Source organism: Plectropomus leopardus, chromosome 6 (genome assembly GCF_026936395.1).
Source record: "Plectropomus leopardus strain MGB_pleo_1.0 chromosome 6, ASM2693639v1, whole genome shotgun sequence".
Taxonomy (NCBI): domain Eukaryota; kingdom Metazoa; phylum Chordata; class Actinopteri; order Perciformes; family Serranidae; genus Plectropomus; species Plectropomus leopardus.
Genome location: NC_142181.1, coordinates 15,284,778 through 15,309,424, shown reverse-complemented (window position 1 = coordinate 15,309,424; position 24,647 = coordinate 15,284,778). Strand labels below are relative to the sequence as shown.

General features: G+C 38.3%; 1 protein-coding gene across 5 annotated transcripts in view; it reads right to left on the bottom strand.

Annotated features, from left to right (window-relative positions):
* dync2h1 (dynein cytoplasmic 2 heavy chain 1) overlaps positions 1 to 24,393 on the bottom strand; it is a 127,327-nt gene extending 102,934 nt beyond the window's left edge. For all 5 annotated transcript variants that reach the window (XM_088078855.1, XM_088078858.1, XM_088078856.1 and 2 more), the window contains exons 1-36: positions 24,282 to 24,393; positions 23,343 to 23,555; positions 22,483 to 22,656; positions 21,953 to 22,091; positions 21,491 to 21,609; positions 20,995 to 21,139; positions 20,491 to 20,636; positions 20,170 to 20,256; positions 18,612 to 18,746; positions 17,850 to 17,963; positions 17,651 to 17,762; positions 17,241 to 17,365; positions 16,827 to 17,002; positions 15,979 to 16,174; positions 15,758 to 15,853; positions 15,335 to 15,496; positions 15,058 to 15,156; positions 14,652 to 14,791; positions 14,207 to 14,435; positions 12,761 to 12,888; positions 12,328 to 12,443; positions 11,948 to 12,075; positions 11,432 to 11,581; positions 11,020 to 11,225; positions 10,359 to 10,514; positions 10,117 to 10,231; positions 8,787 to 8,957; positions 7,994 to 8,152; positions 6,602 to 6,670; positions 6,197 to 6,351; positions 5,203 to 5,335; positions 4,988 to 5,105; positions 4,095 to 4,207; positions 3,774 to 3,887; positions 3,459 to 3,609; positions 534 to 739 (exon numbers count right to left, since the gene is read on the bottom strand). In XM_088078855.1, the coding sequence (XP_087934981.1) occupies positions 534 to 739; positions 3,459 to 3,609; positions 3,774 to 3,887; positions 4,095 to 4,207; positions 4,988 to 5,105; positions 5,203 to 5,335; positions 6,197 to 6,351; positions 6,602 to 6,670; positions 7,994 to 8,152; positions 8,787 to 8,957; positions 10,117 to 10,231; positions 10,359 to 10,514; positions 11,020 to 11,225; positions 11,432 to 11,581; positions 11,948 to 12,075; positions 12,328 to 12,443; positions 12,761 to 12,888; positions 14,207 to 14,435; positions 14,652 to 14,791; positions 15,058 to 15,156; positions 15,335 to 15,496; positions 15,758 to 15,853; positions 15,979 to 16,174; positions 16,827 to 17,002; positions 17,241 to 17,365; positions 17,651 to 17,762; positions 17,850 to 17,963; positions 18,612 to 18,746; positions 20,170 to 20,256; positions 20,491 to 20,636; positions 20,995 to 21,139; positions 21,491 to 21,609; positions 21,953 to 22,091; positions 22,483 to 22,656; positions 23,343 to 23,525 (4,965 nt within the window). In that variant the 5' untranslated portion in view covers positions 23,526 to 23,555; positions 24,282 to 24,393. The remainder of the gene's footprint in view (positions 1 to 533; positions 740 to 3,458; positions 3,610 to 3,773; positions 3,888 to 4,094; positions 4,208 to 4,987; positions 5,106 to 5,202; positions 5,336 to 6,196; positions 6,352 to 6,601; positions 6,671 to 7,993; positions 8,153 to 8,786; positions 8,958 to 10,116; positions 10,232 to 10,358; positions 10,515 to 11,019; positions 11,226 to 11,431; positions 11,582 to 11,947; positions 12,076 to 12,327; positions 12,444 to 12,760; positions 12,889 to 14,206; positions 14,436 to 14,651; positions 14,792 to 15,057; positions 15,157 to 15,334; positions 15,497 to 15,757; positions 15,854 to 15,978; positions 16,175 to 16,826; positions 17,003 to 17,240; positions 17,366 to 17,650; positions 17,763 to 17,849; positions 17,964 to 18,611; positions 18,747 to 20,169; positions 20,257 to 20,490; positions 20,637 to 20,994; positions 21,140 to 21,490; positions 21,610 to 21,952; positions 22,092 to 22,482; positions 22,657 to 23,342; positions 23,556 to 24,281) is intronic.
* Positions 24,394 to 24,647: the final 254 nt, after the last annotated feature.

The following is a 24,647-nucleotide window of genomic DNA, read 5'->3' as shown; positions in this document are numbered from 1 at the left end:
ACAGTCATCCTGCCTACAATACTGCTTTGATGCCCAGAACTATCTGTAACTCCACTGGTTGTTGTGGATAAGCTTAAGTTAAGTATGTACGGATGTGTTTGACAGCCCAGTACTACACTGTATGATACTACAAAAAAAGTGACTATGGTATGTAAAGTATGCACTATGTCTATTCATCAGTTTGTCAAAATAGACTGTGCATGCATGAGAACTTCTGATACATATTTGTTGATAAATTGCAGAGAGAAAATATAAATTGCATGCACAGTATGTGGTAATATAGAAGTGTTAACGTTGGCTGAAATGTGAATCATGAATGTGAGACGACTAATTAGTACAGAAATAATTCACATTTTCTAAGCACAAATCAGTTGCCTCACAATAAGATGAAAATGTCTTTTCTTTTAATCCTGACTGATCACCAAGTGTCTAATCAAGATTAACTGCAGCCTGAGAAACAGTGAAATTTTTGGAGTGTTCATTTAGTCAATTACAAGAGAAGTGTTAAAACTTATATGTTCATGCTAACACACCTGGTATTCATATGTATAGCTGAACTGTGCATCCACCATATGTATGAGGCAGCATTTGTCTGCTCCCATGTAAAAGCGAAGCTGCTTCTTCCAGGCCCAGGCGTCAGGGCTAGTGACTCCTGCCTGGCTAAGCTGCTTCACCACACTGATGTTGTGAATAATATCCAGGATCAAAGCCTTCAGCTTCAGCTGCAGGACGCTGGACTCTGTACAGGAAAACATGCAAAAATATCAGGATGGGAGAATTGGTAAAGTTATGCAAATAACAAACTTGATTAAAAATGAAGATTGTTTTTGTAAATGCCATATGCAGTATTAAATGAGGCCAAATCTATTTGACATTTGAAATGAAAAAGATATATATGCAAAGTGGTAAACACAAACTTTTGCATAAATAAATATTAAACAGTGTGCTGTCTAAGCCTTTTAAAAGTCTTGCTGGTTCAAAGCAAAAACTTACTTCGATAAATAGACTCTTATTGACATTTAGTTGCTAATTTGTTAATAATTACTTACTACTTTATTTGCTGCTCTTTCATATTAACCCCAGGTCATTGGATAACCCCAATGGGCACTCTTTTTACTGCGTTACTAATGTTTTTGTAGAGAGACAGAATGGCAATAACTTTAATGTTACCATAACCCAGCAGTGATTGACAGTCTTAAGGAAAGCTGTTTAAAGTAAAAATTCTGAATTGTATCGATTGGTGAGAAAAATAAAGAAGACCATTCACTGTGTAGGCCAACAACAACTTTTACAGATATGAATAAAGCCACACTGATACTCTAAAAAGTCAATATCAACCCTGCAATGTTGCCATAAATGACTGCAGAAAATGCAGAAAAATACATATGAAACATTATCATTGTTGCTGACTTGTCTGACAGCCCTAATTATTAAGTAGCCTCTATAGTTTTAGGATAGTTTCAAATGAGCAAAAAAATGTAAAGAAAAATCCTTGTCTGAAGTGCCTTTCTTGGTTACTACAACTTGAACAAATATGTGAGGGATCCTATTTTAATCTGTTTATTTATGCATACAATTGTGCGACATAAAGGTGAATGAACAGAGTTTCTTTTTACTGCCAAGCTCCAGCAACAACTCCTTAAAAGCAGTTATGGTGCCTTCCATACAAGAAAGTTTAGGCCTAAAATAGCTTTTAATCATGACTCTTCTCTATGGATTTCTTTTCTACGTATATCTCTGAAGCTGGGATTTCATATTGCAAATTAGAGTCTTTCCAATTGCTATGAACTGCATAGCTGCTTTGAATGCCTTGTGAGTAGGAATGCATCAATGATGTCAGCGTAGCCCTAGAAGCATAAAAATAACTTGCCAAATGAACACCCATCTTGTCTTGTGTCTGTGCCAAAAGGGAGATCAGTCCCACTCCCCACCAAGGTTTATGGCCCATTAATGTAGACTGGGTAATTAGATTATCCTTCTTGCCATTACTTTACCTACTTTAATCAGTAGTGCCACTCTGAAGCCTCTTAAGTCTACCTGGTTGTTTTAAGAGAGCCGGTAATTTAATGAGATGTTATCATGGAAATGGGTTCTATTTCAAGTGTGACTGGTAGAGTTCACGAAAAGAATCAAATTATCTGCAAATATAATGACTTCCATTACAGCACTGGGCTAAAATACTTGGTAATTTTATAATTTTGTTAAAAAATTCAGTCAAGAAATCTAAGTAAGTGATGAGAAATTTGTCTCTAGTAACACTTTGTGCAAGTGAAACGCACTATTTTTCATAGTAACTTTTCAAATGACACAGAAATTTGGAATTTGGCAGCAATGTACTGTGAAATTGTGCCACTACCAGGGTTATTGAAGAGCTTTTCATCTCATGCGCCAGTAAAAACAGTGATTTAAATTTTTAATTCCTTTTTACAAATTCAAGTTCTGTTAAAAAACTCAGCTGTGATGTTTTATGTAGCCATATATTCAACCCCAAGTCATTTCGTTAGCCTGCCAGCTACTGCATCTGCAGCTTTAAAGGGTGCTGCCCCTCTGCAGCTTCTTGTGTCCGACTGGCTATCAAAAGATGCACACAAGAGAAGTCATTCGACAGTAATCTCTCAGTCCTAAGTATCAACCCAAGATTATTATAACAACATAAGAGGGAGTCTGATAATGGAACAAAAAGCAAGTGGGAAGTAGCAAGTGTTCATAGAGCATAGTGATTTGGGGGGTTAATATAGTCAGGAATATGATCAACGAAAAAAGAAGAAAATGGGGGTAAGAGAGCAGGACTACATCATTAGAATCGTTTAACATGCTACAAATACAGCTTGTCTAAAAATGTAATGACCTCTGGACAAAAAACATCACACAGGATACAACACTGCTAGCTTCCACCATCTGGGTTTGTATTTGTCATTAGTCATTAGTCATTAGACATCAGAGGTTGTTTTATCCCCTCAATTTTGAATTATGCCATCCAAAATTACAATCAGAACTTAGTCTGTTATAGCACCGGGAGATAAAATATGCAGCTGAACAACTTTTAGGATAAGATAAGAGGAAATTACAAATAGAGACCAAGAACTTATAACAATCAGAATCCGGGGTGTATATATATTCATCCTACATACAACTTAACCTAACAAGATTATCTTTATTACATCTCTATTGTCAGTTTAATCAACATGCACTAAATGCATCCAGGCCAATGTTTAAAAATGCATTTCTTCTTTTTGGCAACTTGTGGTCAGACAAACCCCAAAGCAAGCTGACGGTCAACCAGCCCTGACACATTATCAACTTATAATAATGCTATGGCTAACATGTTAGGATACAAATGCCTCCTCTTCATTTGGACTGAATGTGAAGGACATTTTAGAGGCGGTCGTGGTCATAACCAAAGTCACAGAAAAGATGAGAGTTGACACAAATACACATAAATTCACAGACAGAACTACCTGTGTTAGCTTGATCGTCAGAGCTGGTGTCCACTGTAGTGTAGTGTTCTAATTTGGCATTTAGCTCCACGTCCAGCTGCTGCAAATTTTGCTCTTTCAGAGCTCTCTCCACATCTTCAGTAAACTGGATTTGCTCAGCCAGACACAGAATCTAACGACAAATAACAAAATAAGAAAGTTTAGACACTTCAGAGTAATTAAGATGTTTTAAAAGGAAAATTCTCTTATATCACATCATGGGTCAAAAATTACTGTGTTGTCTTAGATTTGAACTTCAAAAACGTATCTTGAGTTGTATAAAAAGTGTGCATGTACCTGTGATGGGTAGCGTGAGGGGTCCACCTCCCCTTTCTTCCCTGCTGACAAACATTCATACAGCAGGTGCTTCAAAGTCTCCTTCATTTCCACAGACAGATTACTGAGCCACTCCTTGAAGGAAGAGAAACAGGTCATACACACGCACAAAGAGGCAAACACAGTCTGTAAAATTCTTAGGTTAAGTAATATAAAATATTTTTTGTTATTAATCCATTATTAAAAAGTAATACATTATACTCTTATTTAAATACACTGAAACAAACACATACATCCATACCTTCGAGTGTTTGAATCAAATATACTGTTCAACAGCTTTACCTCCACAAGGCTGGAGATGCGTATGAGGTTTCTGAGTGGCACTATCTCTCCCTCCAAAGAACACATGGCGACAATGTGCTGGCACTGCTCATCAAATACAACACTGTGGATACCTGCACAGATAATTAACACAGATTAGATTCACTGTCCAACAGAATATGCTATGATACAAGAGATACAAGAAAGAGAGGAGAGGAGAGGGGAACAGAGCAAAAGATAGACCGGAAAAACAGAGAGGAGCGCAACATAACATTGTGTTACATTACAGTAAGTGCACTCAACCTTGTAGGAACAACCCCAAAAGGTGCAAGAATCATGCAAGCACATCTGCTTAATCAAATATGCTGATCTACCTCAACAGTTACATTTCAGTCCATAGGAGAAATATGAAAAAGTGTTTTTCTTTTTCTTTTGTCTTTTTTTATGGGCCACAGTACAGTCTAAATGATAAGTTCTTAGTCTGTGACAATAGGTTTGTAAAGTATCTGCTGTCCTGATGTTCATTTCACCATTCACCACGAGTTTGGACAGCATCTTGACTTTGTGGAATAGTATACAAGCCCGCTTCATAATGAGGGAGTAGCAAGCTGATTGGCAGTAGCAGAGCATTGTAGACAGGCTTGGGTGTAGGGTTTAACTATGTCCTGTTTGTAAGATTGGCCTAAGCCATTCCCAGCATGATAGGCAAGTACCAGTGTCTTAAAACAGATTTGAGCAGCCACTGGGAGCCAGTGCAGAGGATCGGGGTCATGTGGGAGAACTTGGGGAGGTTTAAGACCAGAAGTCAGATGGCATATGCAGGCACACCAGCCAGGAGTGAGCTGCAGTAGTCTCAGCATGGGATGATAAGATAAAAAGGAAAAAAAGAACAGGATAAACCAGAGTTTTCTAACCTGCAAAGAGTTTCTTGAGGTGTGACTGGATGACAGTTGGGTTGGTTGCTTGACCAAGAATCTCTAACAGATCATCATCTCCTATGAAGTAGAACCGTGGAAAGGCAGAGCGCTTCTCCTGTAAAAACCACACAAAATAAAAAAACATATGTTGTGATGCTTACAGCCTATGTTACACTAATGTAATCTTTCGATACAAAAATGCACGTGTGTACCTCCAGGAACTCATTAAGGGACTTCTGGCAGCGCTGCAGCTGATCCAGTATGGTGACCAGGGAGTTTCTGATGCCTGCCCTCGAGCTCAGGGAAACAACTCTGTTGTCTCTCTGAATGTCTGACATTATAGACCTGTAACAAATATGAAGAAAGTGTTTTCTTACTGAATGTGCATTAACACATTCTGTCTGTATTACAAATTCTGTTTGTCTATTCCTCCCTGCAAAAGACACCCGATCCTAGTCTTATACTGATTATCAGCCACAGTAAACTTGAAAGTTACACAAAAAAATGTGAAAAAAGTGTGAAACAAAATTAGCATCAGTATAGGGGTTTATATGGAATGAAACTGACTGAGGTTTAAACGCAAAATTAAAGCTTAAATTTGAGGATATTCAAATACAGTTAATAGGGCTTCATTTCAGACTAGGAGTGGGCAGTGCGATTGCCATCTCTTGGACAAATTCAGCGGCTCTACATTTGACCCGCATTATTCTAGCCAACAACTGATTCTTAATGCCGAGCAAAAGCTCTCTGGATGCAGACCAGCCATCATAGAGACAATTTTTACCCCCAGGCGGTTTGATTACAGAATAGCAAACACTTACAATAACTCTCAGTGTTGTAGGACACACAGGACACACATCTAGCACTTAAAATTTTTTAATGTGATGCACTGCAAGCACCTTTAAATGGATGTTGAACAGCGTGGGCTCTTCACATGTTTTAAAGTGCTGGAGGATTCCATATTATTGTTGTCTTATATGTACTCTTATTCATATATGGCTCAAGGGCTGAGAGAGCCAGGGTAGACGTGTTTCATTGCATTTAAATGTACACTGTACTTTTAATTTCAAACTTGGGTGTAATACAGTTACACACACGCACAGACACACACACACACACACACACACACACACACACACACACACACACACACACACACACACACACACACACACACACACACACACACACACACACACAGACTACCTGAAATCTTCATCAACCCGTTTGAAGCGGGCCTCCTCCCGAGGCAATGCCCCTCGTCCAAAAATGGGCTCCAGATAAACCCAACGCCTCTGGATGGCATTCAGACTCAGCAGGTATTCGTCCAAGTCAGATAAACGAACCTCCCACAGACTGACCTGGACATACACAGAGAAAACACAGTAACATTGGTAAGAGTACCATAATAAATGAACCTTATTATTATTTTGAATCAAAAATTTGGCGAAAAAAAAACATGCAACATTAGACTATAGCAATTCATCTGATTAAGTTGAAACATGTTGTATATTCAATAAAAAGAAAGTCTAGGGAGATTTATTTTTCCCCAAAATAAAAATGAACCACTTAAAGTTTATAAAAGTGCATTCATAGATTCTTTGAACTGACCTTGTCTTGGAAGCTGCGGTAGTAGGGAGAGTCTTTCAGAGACTGCAGCAGACAGCGGTTATCTCCCACCTGGATTGGAACAGAGCGGTGATAAAGCCAGTGTTTGCTAATCCTTAAGATTTCATTTAATGGTGCTAGTAGATATGCCTGCATTTTCCTTAAGGCATTTTCCTGCCTCCCAAGTCTATCTACCAAGTGGTCAGTTTAATTGACCTGCCTGAAAAACTGATTATCAAAAATAATACAACAAGGGGAAATTCCAACATCAGCTGAAGGAGCTTTTCAAAATAATTCAGTGTTTTCATAAACATTGCTCTGCATGCAGACTCCATTTTCATATACTGTCTCATTAAAGAGCATTATCTAGAGTCAGAGTCCAGCATTTTAAATCACGCCTTTATCAGAGGCAGAAAAGTTAAAGAGTTAGAAACTACTTTAAATATATTTATAAATAAATAAATACAAAACAAAGTATGTAAAGGGCATCCTGTAGGAAAATCACAGTACATCATCCAGTGGTCAGGCTATCATTTATTGGTATCATCCATATCTGTTTTATCTATATCAATACCTTTTTACTTTTTAACATACCAGACCATCTTGATATCCACAAGATTCCATAAGATGTTTAGTAAGGACATATCTTTATGGACCAGGTACAGACATGCTTAATTAGAAATGCTCAGTAGTGTCTTAAAATCAGTTCTAAAACTCAAAGCTAGCCAGTGTAAAGATAGTTATATCAGCATGACACTCATTCCTTCAGTCAAAAGAACAACAACTAAGGACTGATCAGTGTCAGCTGCTGCAGATAATCATTTATAACATTGTGAAAAGTATTCTCTATATATAGCCAGCTCTGTATCATGAATTAAATGTCTCAATAAGTACATACAGTACAAGGAGCACAATCAACAACAAAGAGTCCAGTTTATTTGAAATAATAAAATCTTAACAGAGAAAAGATTAACTAACTACAGCAGAACAAATCAGACTAAGTGGGTATGAGATGATTTCTTATTATAGAGGGCTATGTTCAGAAAGGTGATCATGAGACCTGTTACTATAGATGACAGGAATATTAGAAAGTAGTGTTTACTGAAAAAAGCTAAAAGGTTTTTGGCAGTTACTCAAAACAGAAAGCAGATGCTGAGTAATCTCGATTACAGGCATATTACTCAAGCTGAGAGCAGTTACTGCGGACACATTTTTTTTTTTAAGAGTAACACACCCTTCTAATTTGCTGGATGCCATCTGCTTTTTACCAGAGAGTTGAGGTCAAAATGTGACATAAGCTTTAACCTGTAATTTACTTTGCTGAAAAACTGTAGTGCCTAACCCTGATTGGCCCAGAGTCCATCTTTGTTGATTTCGGTGTGCCCGTGTATCTACCTGGTTGACTATATCCTTCCAGTCCTTGATGAGGGTGAGAGTGCGCCTGCTGCTGTCAGTGTACTCTGTGAGGTTAAAGGTAGCTGCAGCTCCCCACAAATCCAGCTCCCTAAGTGCTTCTCTGATTGTCACCTCTGCTTGAGCACGACTGTTCAGGTCCTAAAAACAAACATGCGTATGTACAAACACATGAATCCCATTCACTACATTACATACAATTAAAAAAAACAGTATAGAGCATCCTTTTAGGTCCACCTGTTTTACTCCTCTAGGCTGGTAGGCAGGCTGTTCCCAACACAGCGGCCAGGTGAAAAACTTGATAATTTTGCAGCTTTTATCACAATCTAAAGGCCTGCAATTGCTCCAAAATTAATGAGAGGTAGTACTTCGATCCAAGATATCAGCATTTTCTAATTAGGTTAAATGTGTTTACATGGTTGCAAGAAGAGCGTTAAAAATTGTTTTCATTTGTATTCAGGATTTGCCAAAAACAGGCAAAAATGCTTATACTTTATCTACATGCATAACTCTTAATTAGATACTATTTGTGAACATGTCCGTAAACCTACAGTTTATGGTCATGTAAAATTTCTTACTAGCTGCTGTCCGTGAGTGGCCTTTACCGCACACTGCAGTAATGCTGGTAACCTTTACGGTTCATATTTTATCAATCATTATCTCATTCCTAAGAAGACAAAACAAAAAGTTGACATTTTAAAAAAGTGTATGTCCCTATAGAAGTGTGTGCTTCTATTTAGTACGTATTTGTTTATGCATGAGTGTGCATACATACCTTGAGCTCCAAGGCATTTTCTACTATGGTATTTGCCACACCGAGGAGGTCATTAAAGGTGAGTCTCTCCAAAGTTGTCCCTCTGGGAAGGCCAAGCAAACGGAACATGTCCAGCCAATGGTCCTGCGACAGGTGCTCCCCACGTACATACTTCAGCACTGGAACCATGTTCTATATGTACAGATGGAAAAGTGTGGAAAAAAAAATACAAAAAAACCCAGAAGAATTCTTCAACCACCATCATCTGTCTATAGTTCTTTCAACACTAATGCGCTCTTTTTTTGTAAAGCTATTAAATTTGTATATTCAAAACCATGCAATTAAATATTCCAATACATATTGTGGTTCCCAGAGCATAAAGCCTTTTGATTGTAGTGACCAGGTGAGGTTGCTTTGAGTGCTACAATTACAAAATTTTTTTGAAACAAAATGTAGTGCAGATGTCTGACTGCCATCAAATGCTCTGACTATGTATGCTTCCCAAAAGAACCATTTTGAATGATCTGATCTCAGGACTTCTCCTATTATGCTGCACTGACTAACACTAACATTTAACACCCTTGCAGAATCTAAGAATAGCGGAAAGGATATTATCCAAAATTTCTGCATTGTTTTTGAGCATAATAAACACTGTATACTTAAAGCACTGTTTGAGGGTCTTTAGACTTGCTCCTCTATAGAGAACCCCAATGAGGCCTAAAACCTGGAAATGAATTGGCACATCTAGTTTCCTCATCTCAAAGCCAGTGAGATTTTTGAATGTTTTTTTTGTTAGAAGTCTCAAATAAAGTCTGCGGTTAACACTAACTTAAGAGACTTTCATGTTTTGTTCTACAACATAAAATACGTCGGTAAGAATCCCACTCGCAAACTTTGAAGCTTCTATGTGTCTTAAAAAAGGCAGTTGCTAACAAGTAGCTAAATGAGATTTCAGAACAGTATCAAGACAAACTGCGCAACACAGCTTTAAAGCCTCTTAGCAGTGTGACATGACCAAACCGTACTTCGTTTAGAGCCTAACATTAGCTTTTTACCTCTGGCGATTGCAGTAAAGCTTCAGAAATCCTTAATGTGGTGTTCATTTGTTCATTCAAGATTATCCTGCTGAACAAAACATGTAAGAAGTTTGTTTACCACAGAGCTTATTTTCTGCAGTGATCCAAAATCCAATGGAAAAATCTCATTGACTTTTTGACGAGGAAAGCAGAGCAATATTAGCCTCCGGGTCGGCGTACAGAGAGATGTCATTCCCGGGGCAGTCTTTTATAAATAAACTCAAACTGAAGAGAAGACAATGTTATCCTAGTCCACCAACTATATTACTGTCTACCTTGTATTTGTCCACTTCTCCTTGCAGTTTAACAGACATTGCAGTGGGCTGCTCCAGCTTCCTAAGTCTGTCCTGCCATGTGAACAGAAATTCCTCGAACACATATGTCTTACTCCTGTAAAACAAAAGAAATATACATATCAACACAAACTTGAAAACAGAGTAGTGACAAAAAAGAACAATTCCAAAGAATTGAGAATAAGTAATAAAGAACAAGATCTGGCCTGAATTTATTCCCTTACCTGAATGTGATCCAATCCTCTTGGGCCTTTTCTGTGAAGCCTTGCTGCCACTCCTCATACAGACTCCACATCTGGCTGTACTCGTCCATGTCTCTTTTTGTTTCTTCAGCCAGAGAGAAATCTGGGGCCCCCAGGCCAAAATAGGTACAGTCTTCACTGGAGGAGAGGAGTTAAGATGTTATAATTGAACTAGGAGTAAGATGCACACTTTTTACTTCTTTGACTGTATTGACATCTGATATAAAGGCACTAAAACTTGGCCTTGTAAGTCTAGATGAAACTTTACAAGTAGGCTTTTATAGAGATTCTAGTCTGGGACAGCTGCTATGCACAATGACCTGGCCTCAGGTGTAATTGGGAGGAGGCAATGAAGTTTTTCCCATCATTTCAGGTCAAGTATGTAAATGGAAATGCATTAGTAATAATACTAGGCAGCTTCAAATAGAAAAACATATCTATAGATGACAGAAAGCAGGAACCACAGGTACATTCAAAAATAAAAATGAAGGAGGATAATCTAGGATAATCTAAATGACTAGAATTTTATCACATCAAATTTAGTAAAGTCGCTTATAGTCCCTTCAACATAAAAAAAAAAATTATACAGCGTGTCTTAAAATTAGAAAGTCAATAAACATATAGCATATTAAAATGAACTTACAGCAGTTTACTGCGTACAAGCTCGAGCTCCTGGAACTCTTGCTGCTTGTCTCTGATGGTCTGGAGACATGCAAGAAAAGCAGCATGATCACCACTCTCAAGCATCTCATCTTTAGGCTTCAGCTGGTCCCAGCGGGCCTTAAATCGATCCAGATCAGCCCTGTAGACATCTATACGGCCAGCAGCATTAGTTCGCATAACTTCCACCTTAGGGAGGAATAGGGTGAGAGAAAGCAAGTAGGACAAAAGCACAGCCAGAACAGAGGAAAGGTGAGAAGTGTACACCTGCATTGTTAATACATATCTAATGAGTTTAGAAAGATAAGCAGTTGCAGAAAGCTGTTGCTACAGAAATCTGGGGTGAGACGTTTTCAAACCATAACTTAACATGTATGCGTTTGTGAGTCTGTCACCTGATCTTTGATCATGAGCTGGTGGCTCTCCATGAAAAGCTCTAATTTGTCCCACTTTGCCCTCAGTGAGGACAGGGAGTCCAGACCGCCCCCAGCCACTGCTCGCAGCAAGCGGTTCTTCTCTTCAGCACACTGGAACTGAGGCAGGATCTACACACATACAGTTTAGTTAGTTCAATACAATGTCATGTCAAAACTTTAACCCATACCACATGGAATTACTTGTACAAGACACTGATAAATATCAGACACCAGAAACATAACAAGACATACTGTGCAATCCTCATACACTTATGAATCCATGCATGTCATGTCATGGACAGTAGGAGCTAACATTATAAAACAATGACATGAAAGGACTCATTAAAAATGTTTTTTTGACTTTACTTGAGTAGCAAAAAGATTTCATTAAATATAACAAAATATTTAATGAAATCTTTCTTATTTCTAAAACCACACATCATTAGTACTACTATTAAAGAAAGTTCCTGTAGTTTAGGAGTGTGTTTGTCTTACTTCTGGTTTGCGGGATAATATCTGATTGTATTTGCCACTGGCTGCACCAATCTCTTCCATGCTCTCTGGGCGACTGGACAAGGCCTCAATTGACTCTGAGACAAAACTGTCTATGGCCTGGGTATGCCCTAAAGCAAGAGGTAAGATGGCAGGAAGAAAGGAAAGGAAACAGAAAAGGAAAGAGAAAGTAAAAACAAAGGGGATGTTGTTGGGCCAAGAGAATGAAAAACAAAATTGAAAAAACAAGAACAGAGAGAGAAAGATGTGGCTGGTGCTTTTTGTAAATAACAGCAATAACTTTGAATATAAATGCAATTCAAATACCACGAAGGAGTGAAAAAAATGAGGAAAGGGAAAGTAAGATGACCACTCGGTTTTACCTTGTATGGACTTCCTGAGTGATAAGAGCAGCATGTCAAACAGCCTCTGGATCAGGTCATCAATGACAGCTTTTACTGGCTCACAGTTTATTGTAATACAGTCTACTTTCTCCTGACTGACAAAGGAAGGAGATGATTAGTGCCTGTGACACTATTGTTATGGTGTAAATGTCCTGTATCTTTGAACCAAAGAAGTATATTTAATCCTGGCGGGAGAATTAAAATGCTAGCTAATTGCTTTAAGAAGAAGAGTTTCAGCTGATGATAGTGACCATCCTGGTTAAATTTTGGGCTTCCAAATGTTTTTTAAAAAGTTAATATACACATTTTTTGACAATGAAGTTGAAAAATATGTCATATTTTGGCTTTGTTTGGTTTCTACTGAGATGTTATAAATTTGTTTCATTAACTTGTCTTTATGTGTGATGTATACCTGGGCAGACGTTCTGACTCCTTCCCTCTGACTTTCAGGGCCTTGAAGTTTCTCTCCCAGTCTTGCACAGAATTCAGATGCTTCTCCACTAACTTCTCTAAATCAACCTGGCCCAGCACCACCCACTCCTACAATACACAGAATCACAGTGGTTGAGTGCAGTACATATTTCCTGATTTTAAATGTCTCTGTGTCCAAGTTGACAAAATCTACATACAAAAACCAAGCATGGATGATCAAATAAAAACAAAACTACAAAAGGGGAGATAAAAAAGAAGTCTAGAGCTGACAGAGGGTTTTCCCCTGCTATTTAAATATGCATGGCTGCAAATGGGGGGAGAGATTTTATACTGGGCTTACTGTTTTATAAGGGTAGTGTAAAGGGGGGAAATGCTGACATGAAAACAACAGAGCTTCAGTCTATATGTAGGGAAGCATGACTAATTCAACCTGCATTCTTTCAAAGAAAACAGTACAGCAATAGCTTATCGCAGTGATTCAATGAGCAAAGGAGCTCTGAGACCAGGTTCAAATCCCATTTCTGTCAAATAGCAGCAGGCCTGCCACAGACTTTAAGGCATTCATCACTTTGTCTTTGCATCGTTTTCACATGTCTATATGTGTTACATAAACACACATCTTCTGAATTTGATTTTCTCTGTAAACTGTCCATATTGTATAAACTGTGAACTTCTGCATATCTCCTCATCCATATTTTTTAATACGTTTCTTGACTTTTACAGTACTATGCTTTTATTTTTATCTCCTCTTAAAAGTCTTATATTGTAAAGTAAGAGTTCCTTTTTTTGCCTAAAAAAGCAGGTATACTTATATACACAGAGAAATGTGCAGAGTCCGTATTCAGAAATTGTGCCTTTAAACAAATTGTCAGGACCTAAGTGTAGTTGTGATGTCACAACTCTGCTTTATAAAGATAGATAATGCAGCTACAATGCTGTTACAGTGGTTCCCCAGTGGCAATGATGGTGTAGAGACACCAAGGGAGTAAGTGTGAAAGACCCACAAACATTGAACAATCAGAGTAGACTGGCCTTTTGGGAGGGTGGGGGCAGGCTTAAAGACACAAGTACCAACAATTAGCATTTTAGACAGAGTGTGAATATTTAAGGTCAGACAGATTGTATGGGATCTAATGATGTGTTTTTTGAACATCAAAGCATGTAAACAATATATGGGACTTTTAATATGTTTACTGTGTGCACCAAACTCCAAGGCAAACTCCTTGTATGTGAAAACCTTCTTGGAAATAAACGTTATTCTGATTCAGTAAAATGGCTTCATTTTGTATAGTCATAATTACCCTACAAATTCAAAAACTTGTCACACTCTTAACTTTAAACAAATACTGTTTTAAAGGAAAGTTGAGTGATAATAATCAGTAACAATAATCAGTTTCAATATGAAAATAATCTGATGTTAAGGCACCTTGAACTTGTGTTGTATAGCCTGCAGTCGACTGAAGAGGTCCTCTGCCTTGCTGAAGATGGTGAGGAACCCAGAGGCATTTCTATCAATCATGACACTGAAGATAAGCTCCTCCCCCTGGGCACTGACCCCTTTGAACTGGTTTGGAATGGAAATGAATCGCTTCATCTCCCTGAAATAGCGTGCTCGCACTTCCTCAAATGGTGGACGAAACTGTAAACGGCCCTGCCTATTCACAAGAAGGAGGGAAAAAATTTTTTTTAAATTAATCCATTATGTTGTAGTATAAGAAAGAAAGAAAGAGACAGACAGGCAAGAAGTGAAATGGTGACATGGCCAAGTAATCAATGCTAATGGTTCAAGATGAGGGGAACATACTATATATGTGTGAGAGGGGGAGAAAAAGATGACAACCCACACAAAAAAACAACAAGGCTGTACTGACTTGAAAATAAGGTCTATGTGTATTTCAGGCAGGTTCTTGTTCAGAGCTTCCAATCCCCTCTGGTACTGGTGTTCAAGAGCCTTGTACAGCTGATGGTTCCAGTGCTGACGCCATGCCCGCATGTCATCAGATCTGAAGCCCTAAACACACGAACACGTCATTTTTTTCCAGGGGAGAGAATCAAGATGTGCTGTACAGGTTGTGTATGTCCAAAGAAAAACTTAGTATTGAGTATTAAATAATTTTTGTATTGTGCATATTTGCAATTATATTTTTAGTAAGCACAGATCTCCTGGGTGTTTACCCCAAATGTTTCTGGAAATTAATGTAAAAAATTATTCAGTAAAAATATGTTGATAAAAATTACATGGAGCAAGACACCGACACTCCTGACTATACACAATACCTGAGCCTCCAGAGTGGCAAAGCCAGTGCGGAGGTCCTGAAGGCCATCCTTCCACCGCTGTTGATGTCTTAGAAGGTCCACATTCATCAGTGTCACCACCTGACAAATGCACCCAGGGGTGTGCAGACAAATACACAGCCAGACTTAAATTAATAATCTCAGATTATGACCCAAAAGGAATGGGCTTGCAACAAACAATTCAAATTAGTGCTATCTGCCTCTGCATTTCATTATTTAGTAAAACAACAGAAGACAAGATATAACAGCATGCTACAACCTTGTCAATAAAGTCAGTGTGCCATTTGCGCAACTTCCTGTTCTCGGTGGATAGTTTCTCAGCAGCTGACTGCAGCTTGGCAATATAAACTTCCAACTCTTTGGGGTTATCCCAGGTGATCTGCAGTTTACCACCTGATTCCTTAGACTGAGAACGAGGATTCTGAAAAAGAAAAACTGAAAGATTATCTACAATCCAAAACATAAAACCAACATCAAACACATTTTATAGGTGACAGGGAAGTTTATCGTTTAAAATATGTTGTTAAAGACCATTGGAAGAATAGCAGTTTCAACAGAAACTGGTTAGTCACTAGCTTCCATTCCACTATTTTTAGAACATTCTTTAATGAAAGAACAACAATTTAACATGTAGCATATAGCATAGAAAGTAAAAATTATTATTTTCAGATGTGCACGTTACCTTGATGACCTGTTCAAAGGCCAGAGCAAGACTAAGCATCATAGGTCTCTGAGAGGGAATCATCTGCTGGTCAATGGTGTTGTAGAAATGTGCAACCTACATCACAGAACACTTTGTTAGAATATGAGCTGGAGACAAGCTAAAAAAAGAAATAATGAGACAAAAATGAATAAATGACTGTGGGAAAATTTGTGTTTATGTGTCTTGCTCTACACTCGTACCTGTTTTAGTACAATAGCTTGTCTGTAGAATTTGTCTGCAGTATTAGCAGCCTGTTGTATCTTGGCTGGGATGGGAAAGCCCAGGGCAGAGAGCTGCCTGACTTCCCTGAGCAGACTGACCAGCCTGTCTGAATACTGGATCTTTAGCCTGCCGTCCACATGGTCCAGGTCCATCACGCGGTTACTGGCCTGGAGGCTATACAAAGGGAGAAAAATTGTAATTGGATCCACTCAAACCAGCAACTATTCCAACTGAAGTTCAATGAATTATTATGCTAAATTAGGTATTCATGAACATAGAAAAAACAACAGTATGAATATTAACAAATGAAAAATATTTTATTGAGGAAATGTATGTTGCTGTCCAAGATACTGTGACATAAGTTGACAACTAATATTAAATTTAGCATAGCTTTGAACTATTCTTGTACGTCTTCTAGGGTTGCAGTGGTATAACAGTTTCAAGGTATACCGTGGTACAAAAATTGACGATAATCATACCGTGTACATTTGCTTACCTTCAGTATTGGGGGAAAAAAAAACTCAATGGAGAATCTCACCTTTATTTTAGCTATTTTTTAAAGAGACTTTTCTAAGTATATCCATGAAAAATGGTGTCAAGTTTCAATTATAGAAATTATATAAACATTTGCTCTTCCAACTGAAAAACATGTTTTTATTCCTTTAAGGATAATTGTAAGTTATGATAATAATAATAATGATGATGTAATACTGTGATACGGTAAAACTGTGATATTTTCTCAGATGGTTATTGTATTGTGACTGTCTCATACCAATGCAACTCTACTGTCTTGCTAGTTGAGGTTTTAGTGTGCACTGTTTCCAACCTGATCCCTGACTTTGAGTCAGCCAGTCCAGATAGTATATCCCTTGACCAGTCACCGAACTGTTCCTGTTCATACGCCCTCAGAACTTCCAGCAGGTCATCACAAAAATGCAGGAACCCCTTAAACCCAGACAGGTCTGACAGCAGAGCCTCAGCTATACGGACAGAGTCCTCCACCTAATGTAGGGACGTAGAAAAATAAATCATTACAAACTATTTCATTGTCATAGTAATTATTTGTATTTCTAACATCAGCAAAAAGCTGTAGTTGTATTATCAGATCACTATGTGTCTTATTATCTGATGAAAGCAATTGGAAATCAATGACAGACCAAAAGTCCATTAATTTGGTGATCAGTTACAAACAGGATATGTGCATGTGTAAACACACACACACACACACGCACTCAGTTACCTTGTGTATGAGCTGTCGCACCCACACAATTTTGTTGACCACCTCAGGGAGGTTCCTGCCAATGAGTGGCCCAGACTTGTCTCCAGGGCCTCCATGGCACCGGCTCTCAAAGTCTGTCTTCAGGCCTGAGAAAATGAATAAAGAAGGGTGGGGTTAAAGATGAGGAACAACAATGTATCACTACTGACTGTCCCGACATCAAACACAGCCTTTTTTCCAACTCGCTTACTATGCAAAAAAACAGGTAGCGCTTCTGCTAAAGAGTATATTAATGTTTTAGGGACAGAGCCTTTCAATGGCAGGACATTTACTCTCACCACAAAGGCATCTTACTACGCCATTTAAACTAAAGCATTTCTGACACAACCAAGGAGAAACAGATATAACTGCTTTGAAGTCGAACTGTGTACCCTTGTTGTAGTCCAGTAGTCTGGCCAGTAGAGTCTCTCTCTCCGACTGCAGCTCTTTGCTGATGGTGGGACGTCTAATCAATTCCTTGTGTTTTTGAAACACCTGCAACAGCTAGACAATGAAGACACACACATACAGTAAGTTCCAACAACACACACAATATTCTACAACCTGAGCTGAAGCAGTGTGTTTCACTACCTGTTGTGGGTTATCTTGGACATCAGCAATGTAGCTCTTTAGTCTGCCAGCGACCTCCTGCTCTGATGGAGCCATTAAGCGCTCAAACTGAGCCACCGCTGCTCTCCAAAGAGGCTGAAAAAAAACATACAACAAAAAGTCATACTCTAAGTTTAAGATGGATGTTTCATTCTTGCCTAAATTACTGTGGCCAGAAAAACATGCTGCAGCCTCAGAAACATTGCTAATTCAAAAACACACACAAAAATCCAAAACAAATACAACAGAAATGCCCTGCAAATAAAAATTGCTGCAGACAATGAAAACCAAATGCAACATGCAATGTGCTCCAAATACAGCAACAATGCAAAATCCGAAATACAAACCCCAAAAATAAACACGACAGAAAAATGTAGCATATCCAGTCAACACAATGAAAGCTCTCCAGGCCTCTAGGAAGCGTGCTAAGTGTAATAACTGGATTTTTGACCAAAGAGAAAGAGGGACAGGATTGGTGGAGTTTGTTTGTTTTGAAGGGTTAAGAAAAGTGAAGTAAAGAGGTGCCATGAAAAAGGTATGTACTCTTTTTTTTTCATTTGGTCTTAATCTTTTACAAAGTTACATGTTAATTTAATGCTAGCAAGTAGCTACATAAATATGTTGTTTTATAATTTTGTAAAAGGCACTGAAATTAACGAAGGCCCGAAGAAGGCTCACACAAGGTAATTCAGAAGTCATCACAAATACATAACACGTGTATACTCAACACCTCCTATAACTCACCTCAGTGTAGGGGTTGTAATGCAGAGGGTTGAGTCCAGAGAAAGGTTCAAACACACGATCCGAAGTCAGAGCCTGCTGCTTTCCACCTGGCAGCAGACGTAGCAGTTTCTCATGAACCATACGCAGAGTCACCACCTGGAAGATGCAAACAGGGAGAGGGTTTTCTCACGTTATCTATGTGTTATCAGGCTTACAGGAGTCGCCATGACTTGCAATCTAAAACTGATTTATCCAACTACGGCACTAATTCTAAAATACTGTGTTTATGGGTATGGAAGACACATGCTAAAAAGTAGAGAAGTCTATAAGCATGTTAAACCTGCAATGGAAATGCTAACAGGGTACATACAGTATTAGACAGCCCCCACACTTGTGATTATATCCACAAGGGAAATTATACAATTTATTATAAAGAGGAAAGATACATCTGTATGTATGTAACAGTGATGACTCTGGATCATTTTAGCCACTTCCCCAAGTCTGTGGTAGCCTCTCTGGGCTAAAAAAACAAGGTCAACTAAAATTACAACAGCATAACAGACCATAGTTAAGCAGTTTTCTACAGAGGTACCAAGGAAATGATCGTGGTCTGCAAACACTGCCATGCATACAAACTGTTACAAGGGGCTGGTTGTTTATCGAATACCATCTCCCTTTTCAGAGCCTCTCTCCTTCATGGTCTTGCCGTAAGTAGTTGATAAGGTTGTCCCATTTCAAAGGCCCCTTTGAGCTCATAAAGGTTTACAATTTGTAAAAACAAAAGTTGGAATCTAATCTGTGCATAAGACTGTTAAACAAATGTCCAATGTGAGTAAGTTACTTTCTGGATCAATAAGGTGCTTCACAAATAGCACTACAAATTAAAGATAGTAACAGCAAACATTAAGTTATAACGTTTCTGTATGTGACTTTCAGAGCATTAATAAAACAGCAAACCACTATTTGATATGTGAAGATATAGTGGAGTAGAGAATGAGTTTTAAGCAGAGAATGAAGTCAAGCTACCTCTGTGTGTCCTGTGGGGTGTTAAGGTGCTTGCTGCATGCGCATGTTTGTGCATGTGTGTATCCCACTGGTTACCTCATCACCTACACTTTGCTCTGCGGTTATACAGCTGCTGCGTCTGATACAGAGAAGTCATTATTGCGGCAGTGTAGCACAAACCCACAGTAGCCCCCCCCCCCCCGTTGAAAACTTGCAACAAACTTGTACTTGTAAGAGTCAAAGAAGGTGAAGGTCAAAGAAGGTGAAGGTCAAAAAAGGGGAGTCACTTTATGAATCAATTTCTGGCTCTGTTTCCTTCCTTGTTCTGGTTTTTAAAAAAAAAAACATCAAGTGGAAATTCCATTTAAATGTGACGTCTGCTGCTGTTTAACAAACAAGTACAAACAGGGAGGGGACAACTAAGAGCAATACTAAAGATACTAATATTTTAAGCTCTGAATGTGATGCAACAGTCATAACAATACTGTGTGAAAAGGAGATATACGTATGCACTGTTGAATAATGTCTACTGTAAAGAGTATTTTCTTGACTCTGGATTCTAACCATATCTTACCTCATCCAACCTTTTTGCAAGGCAATGAAGGGTTTGCGGGCAATGCTTGTTTCCCTTCCAGGGGTGAGGAGCATGTCTCTTCCAAACCTATGAAAAAAAGGCAATTAAATAAGGTTTCAGTGTTAGTCACAATCAAACTGATTATCTCCCTTTAGCTTATATTTTATAAGATGGAGATGGTTTTTCCAGTCACATGTTTAGATACAATTATTTCCAGTTGAATTGAAGCGAAGTGTTAAATTGTGAGAGTAAATGGTAAAGGCTTTCATTTTTTATGGAACCAGTTTGTGGACAAATTTTCCCCATTTTGATCTTCCATACCTGTCCAGTCAGATGCTCACAGGCTACCACCCACTGTTCACAAATGGAAACTCCCGTTCTCAGGTTCTCTCTCATAAATAGAAATGACTTCTCAAAAATTTTAAGACCACTCAGTTTCCTCTGTACATATCTTCCCAGGGCTCCACCTTGTACACAAACAAACACAAAAAAAGACAACATTGCAACACACAAAATCATCCACACAGTGACGCACAACCACCGAGTCAACATACTAAACCAATGCAATCTCTAGCATTTCAACATATTATTGACGAGCAATGTTCTGTAAGTACAGTAGGTACACTGTGTATACTGAAGAGTTCCTTGTAAAACAAAGCCAGTTTCAGTTCTCAAGAGATATGCATTTATTACATCAACAACCACAGTTGCTAAATGATCTTTATAAAACAGAAGTCTTGACACACTGTATCATAAGGACAACATCAGCAATTATTTGTTTTCATTTCCTGGTTTTGGTTTGTGAATAATGTGAGAAGGTCATACCGATAACATCCATGAGTCGGACCATGCGCATTTCTGGATAAGGTTCAAAATCTGTCTGCCTCCAGACATCATCCAAAGTGTCCCTGCTCTGTTCCACCAGATCCACAACATCAGGCATAGACAAGCCGTCAAGACCCCCATACTCCTGGTGGAAACATTAGGAGACCGATAGTTTGATGTGTTGGTTAAATTTAGTTTTCTCCTAGCTAGTGCACTGAAATATAAATTTTAGCTGTGCTTGCAGAAAAACTGTTAAACACAAATGTTTAAAAAGTATGTAAAATTATGTTAAGAATCACAATTTTCAGTTTTTCAAACTTAAAATAGCAAAATGTACAACAATTTATTTGCTTTTGTTTTTCCAACTTATATGTGGAATCTTTGCCAAGGACAATTATGGCTATAGTTCACAACTCAGCAATTCCAATTCAATTAGCAACTTTAACTTTAATTTGTGGTATAGCAAGTCCTAAGACATAAAGCTTTGCAAGCATACCTTTTGTATAAGTTTAAACTGCTCTGTGAAATATGTAGCCCTTTCTCTCACACTGTTCTTCTCTGCAGACACAGAGAGATCTTCCCAGTACTGGAATTCATCACTGGGAGTCAAGATGCCTGCAAGGAGAGGAAAAAATATGAGTAAATTGCTTGAAAATCGGAACGTTTCCTTCGTCTAATCACAGTTCAAAGTTAGTTTTGTTGTTGTTTTTACAAGGCAACCTCCTTTAGGAAGTGAATAGAGTAAGTAGAGGAAGTAGAGGAAGTAGAGGAAGTTGAGGAAGTTGATAGAGCATATCCCTACGTCTTAGGAATTAACCTTTCATTTAAATATATCAGTAGCAAGACATTTTACCAAATTGCCTGCATAATGTTATGTCACTCAAAAATCTATGTATTTGAAAAACCATCTATCTATCATTCTGACCTGTTCTTTCCTCAAATATATATTTATGCATACCGAGGATATCTTCCTCTGTGTGGCCCTTCTTGGCAGAGAACTGGGCTCCAGACTGGCGAACCACTGAACCTAGGCCAAGCTCCAGCTCACTCAGCAGGCCTGCCAGCTTAGGGTCAAATGCTGAACGCCAACGTTCATCCTTGAGAGAAGAGAAAATGAGAGGCACTTTTTCAAGTTTCAGACTAAATAGTCTTGTTCTCCGCTCATTTCTAATGTGGGAACCCCAAATCCCTTATCAACAAACACATTAAAACAATTTAAAAAGTCTTTATTTCCATATCCTAATGGTGCTGTATGTGGTGTGGTGTTTACAGTAGTTTGTTTCAATGATCTCTGGTTTTTTTTCCTCTTAAAATTTAGTAATCAAAGAGTGCCTTTTTCTAATTATATATATAGAAAATATTTGGAGTAATTCCAACTTCAAATATGTTCAAAAAGAGTAGCTTTACACTGTGGTTAATCTTACTGGTAAATCCTACATCTGTCAAAAAGCATCTCTAGAATTCTTAGATACACAGAGACATGCTCACCTTCAGCAATGCAGGTGCAAAGACTTGTTTTACAGCCTGGTAGAGGGTGTTGATGGGAGACTCCAACATGGATGACACAAGGACGCTCTGGTGAAGGTTATCTTCTGTGATCACCGTGGGCTGCAGCTTGAAGAACACCAACAACTTCTCTCTGCTGTCCCCCGATGCTTCAATCTGACAAAGGAAGATGACATGTTTATAAAAAATCAAAGTCAACAGTAGCTGTTTCAAGAATGATACATAAATAAAGTCCTCTCTGGATCCCTCTCACACACTGATAGAAGAATAAGCTTTCACCATCACACTGGAGATTTAAAGTCCCACATGTTCGACTGAACAGATAGTGAAATTCTTTTGTTTTGTCAGTCTAAGTAGCCTCAGTGTACCTGACTCAAACACTGAATGTAATAGGTAATGAGTAAAATGTTGCACTGCATCCACTTTTCATAACGTCTGTTGTGATTTGTAGCATTTATTGTATAATTTTGTTGTTTGTATTTTTGTACTTATGTATATTTATGTGAAACAGTTGGCATCCTGGGACCCAAAACAAATTTTTGAAATATTTCTGACTATAAAGTGAAATCAAATCAAATCAACATGGCAAACTCCATACAAGAGGACCCACTTTGTATGTAGATATTAATGGCTCATTTTAAACACAACAATTCTTTTTCAGGTTATCATAACTGAATGAACACACAGTTATGAATATCATAAACAATTTCTCTTAACAGATGACCCTGAATCCTACACACTGGACCTTTAAGTTTTGGATATTTGCCTTATAAAGCCTGCTGAAAATTCTGTCACATGGACACTCAGAAACATTGTAATGATTCTTTAAACATTTGTGTTACCTTATTTGACAAGTGAAGGTCATTGTCATGTCTGCTGAAGGACAGGACATATTCATTTCCATCGTCCAAGAAGTTATTGAGCTCTGGGCTGTCCACCAGGGATGATGAAGGCTTTATCCCATAGAAGTTTCCAGTTGTGGTCAGTATAAACTTTTTGCGAGCATCATCTGAACCGTGCGGCATCTTTCAGCTGCAGTAATGAAGCTGTGATAGCTGTAGTATACAGAAAAGAACACCATGACAACACTGTGGGCGATATATGGATGATTACTGCCTACTGAACAAAAGACATACTTATTAAATATTTTTAAAGTCTCAAGTTATACAGATTCTTTAGACTTTAGAATTTTCTGTGTTTAAACCTCTCATTTTTCCTCACCCCCTCCCCAGTGTTACCACAGCACAAACTTAGACTATATAAAGCTTTGACTTCAGTTAAACTCAGCGTTGGTTACGCTTTAATCTAATCATTGATATATAACTTTGCATTTTGCATTCATAAGAAAATAGACCTGATTAGCATTCGTCACACCCCATGATCGTTTCAGTTTCAGTTACTTTGCAATGAGAATTGTTGAGTAAAGATAGGTTAAGCACCTTTGATGTGATGCATTGAAGCAGTGCTAACGCTACCGGCTGATATCCCTGCTAAACTGCTAGCTAACACTGTTACGTACTGAAAAGTGCTACCGCTAATAGCTCAACGTTACATGACCAGCACGGTTTCAGCTTGTTTAAACAGCTTCTTCTACTCACATAGGAAGGACGTTTATAAAGCTATGGCGCAGCAATATAACTAAACTATGGCTGTAGGAGGAGAAATAACACCAGCTAGCTAGCTTACGTTAGCTCACCACCTCTGTAAATTAAAGTTAAGCATTTTAGCTAGCTGGCTTGTCTTCGGCAAGCTAACGAACTAATAGACCCTTTGTTTCATACCGTTTTGCCACCGAAAGGCCTACTCTTGGAGCTTTTGGTAACTCAATTAATGGAGGGAAGCTCCAGCAGTCAGATACTCGTGCCTGTTTGTGCCTTCAGGATTATGCTTGCGTGGTTACCAAGTAACTACTATCCCTACCACGTGACAGTCTATGGTGAAACCCCTATGCTACGCAATGTACTTACGCCGTTTACGTAGAGAGGGTGCACTTTGGGTTACATGCGGTCTGTTTTCAATTGTGTATTCTTGTGACTTTTAGGAGAGTGTGACAGTGTCAGAAGCTACAAATTAAAAAATAAAACATTGTTTGTTTTTCTTTTTAAAAAATCTAAGACACTTGTAGACTATTTCTGAATGTTTACAAA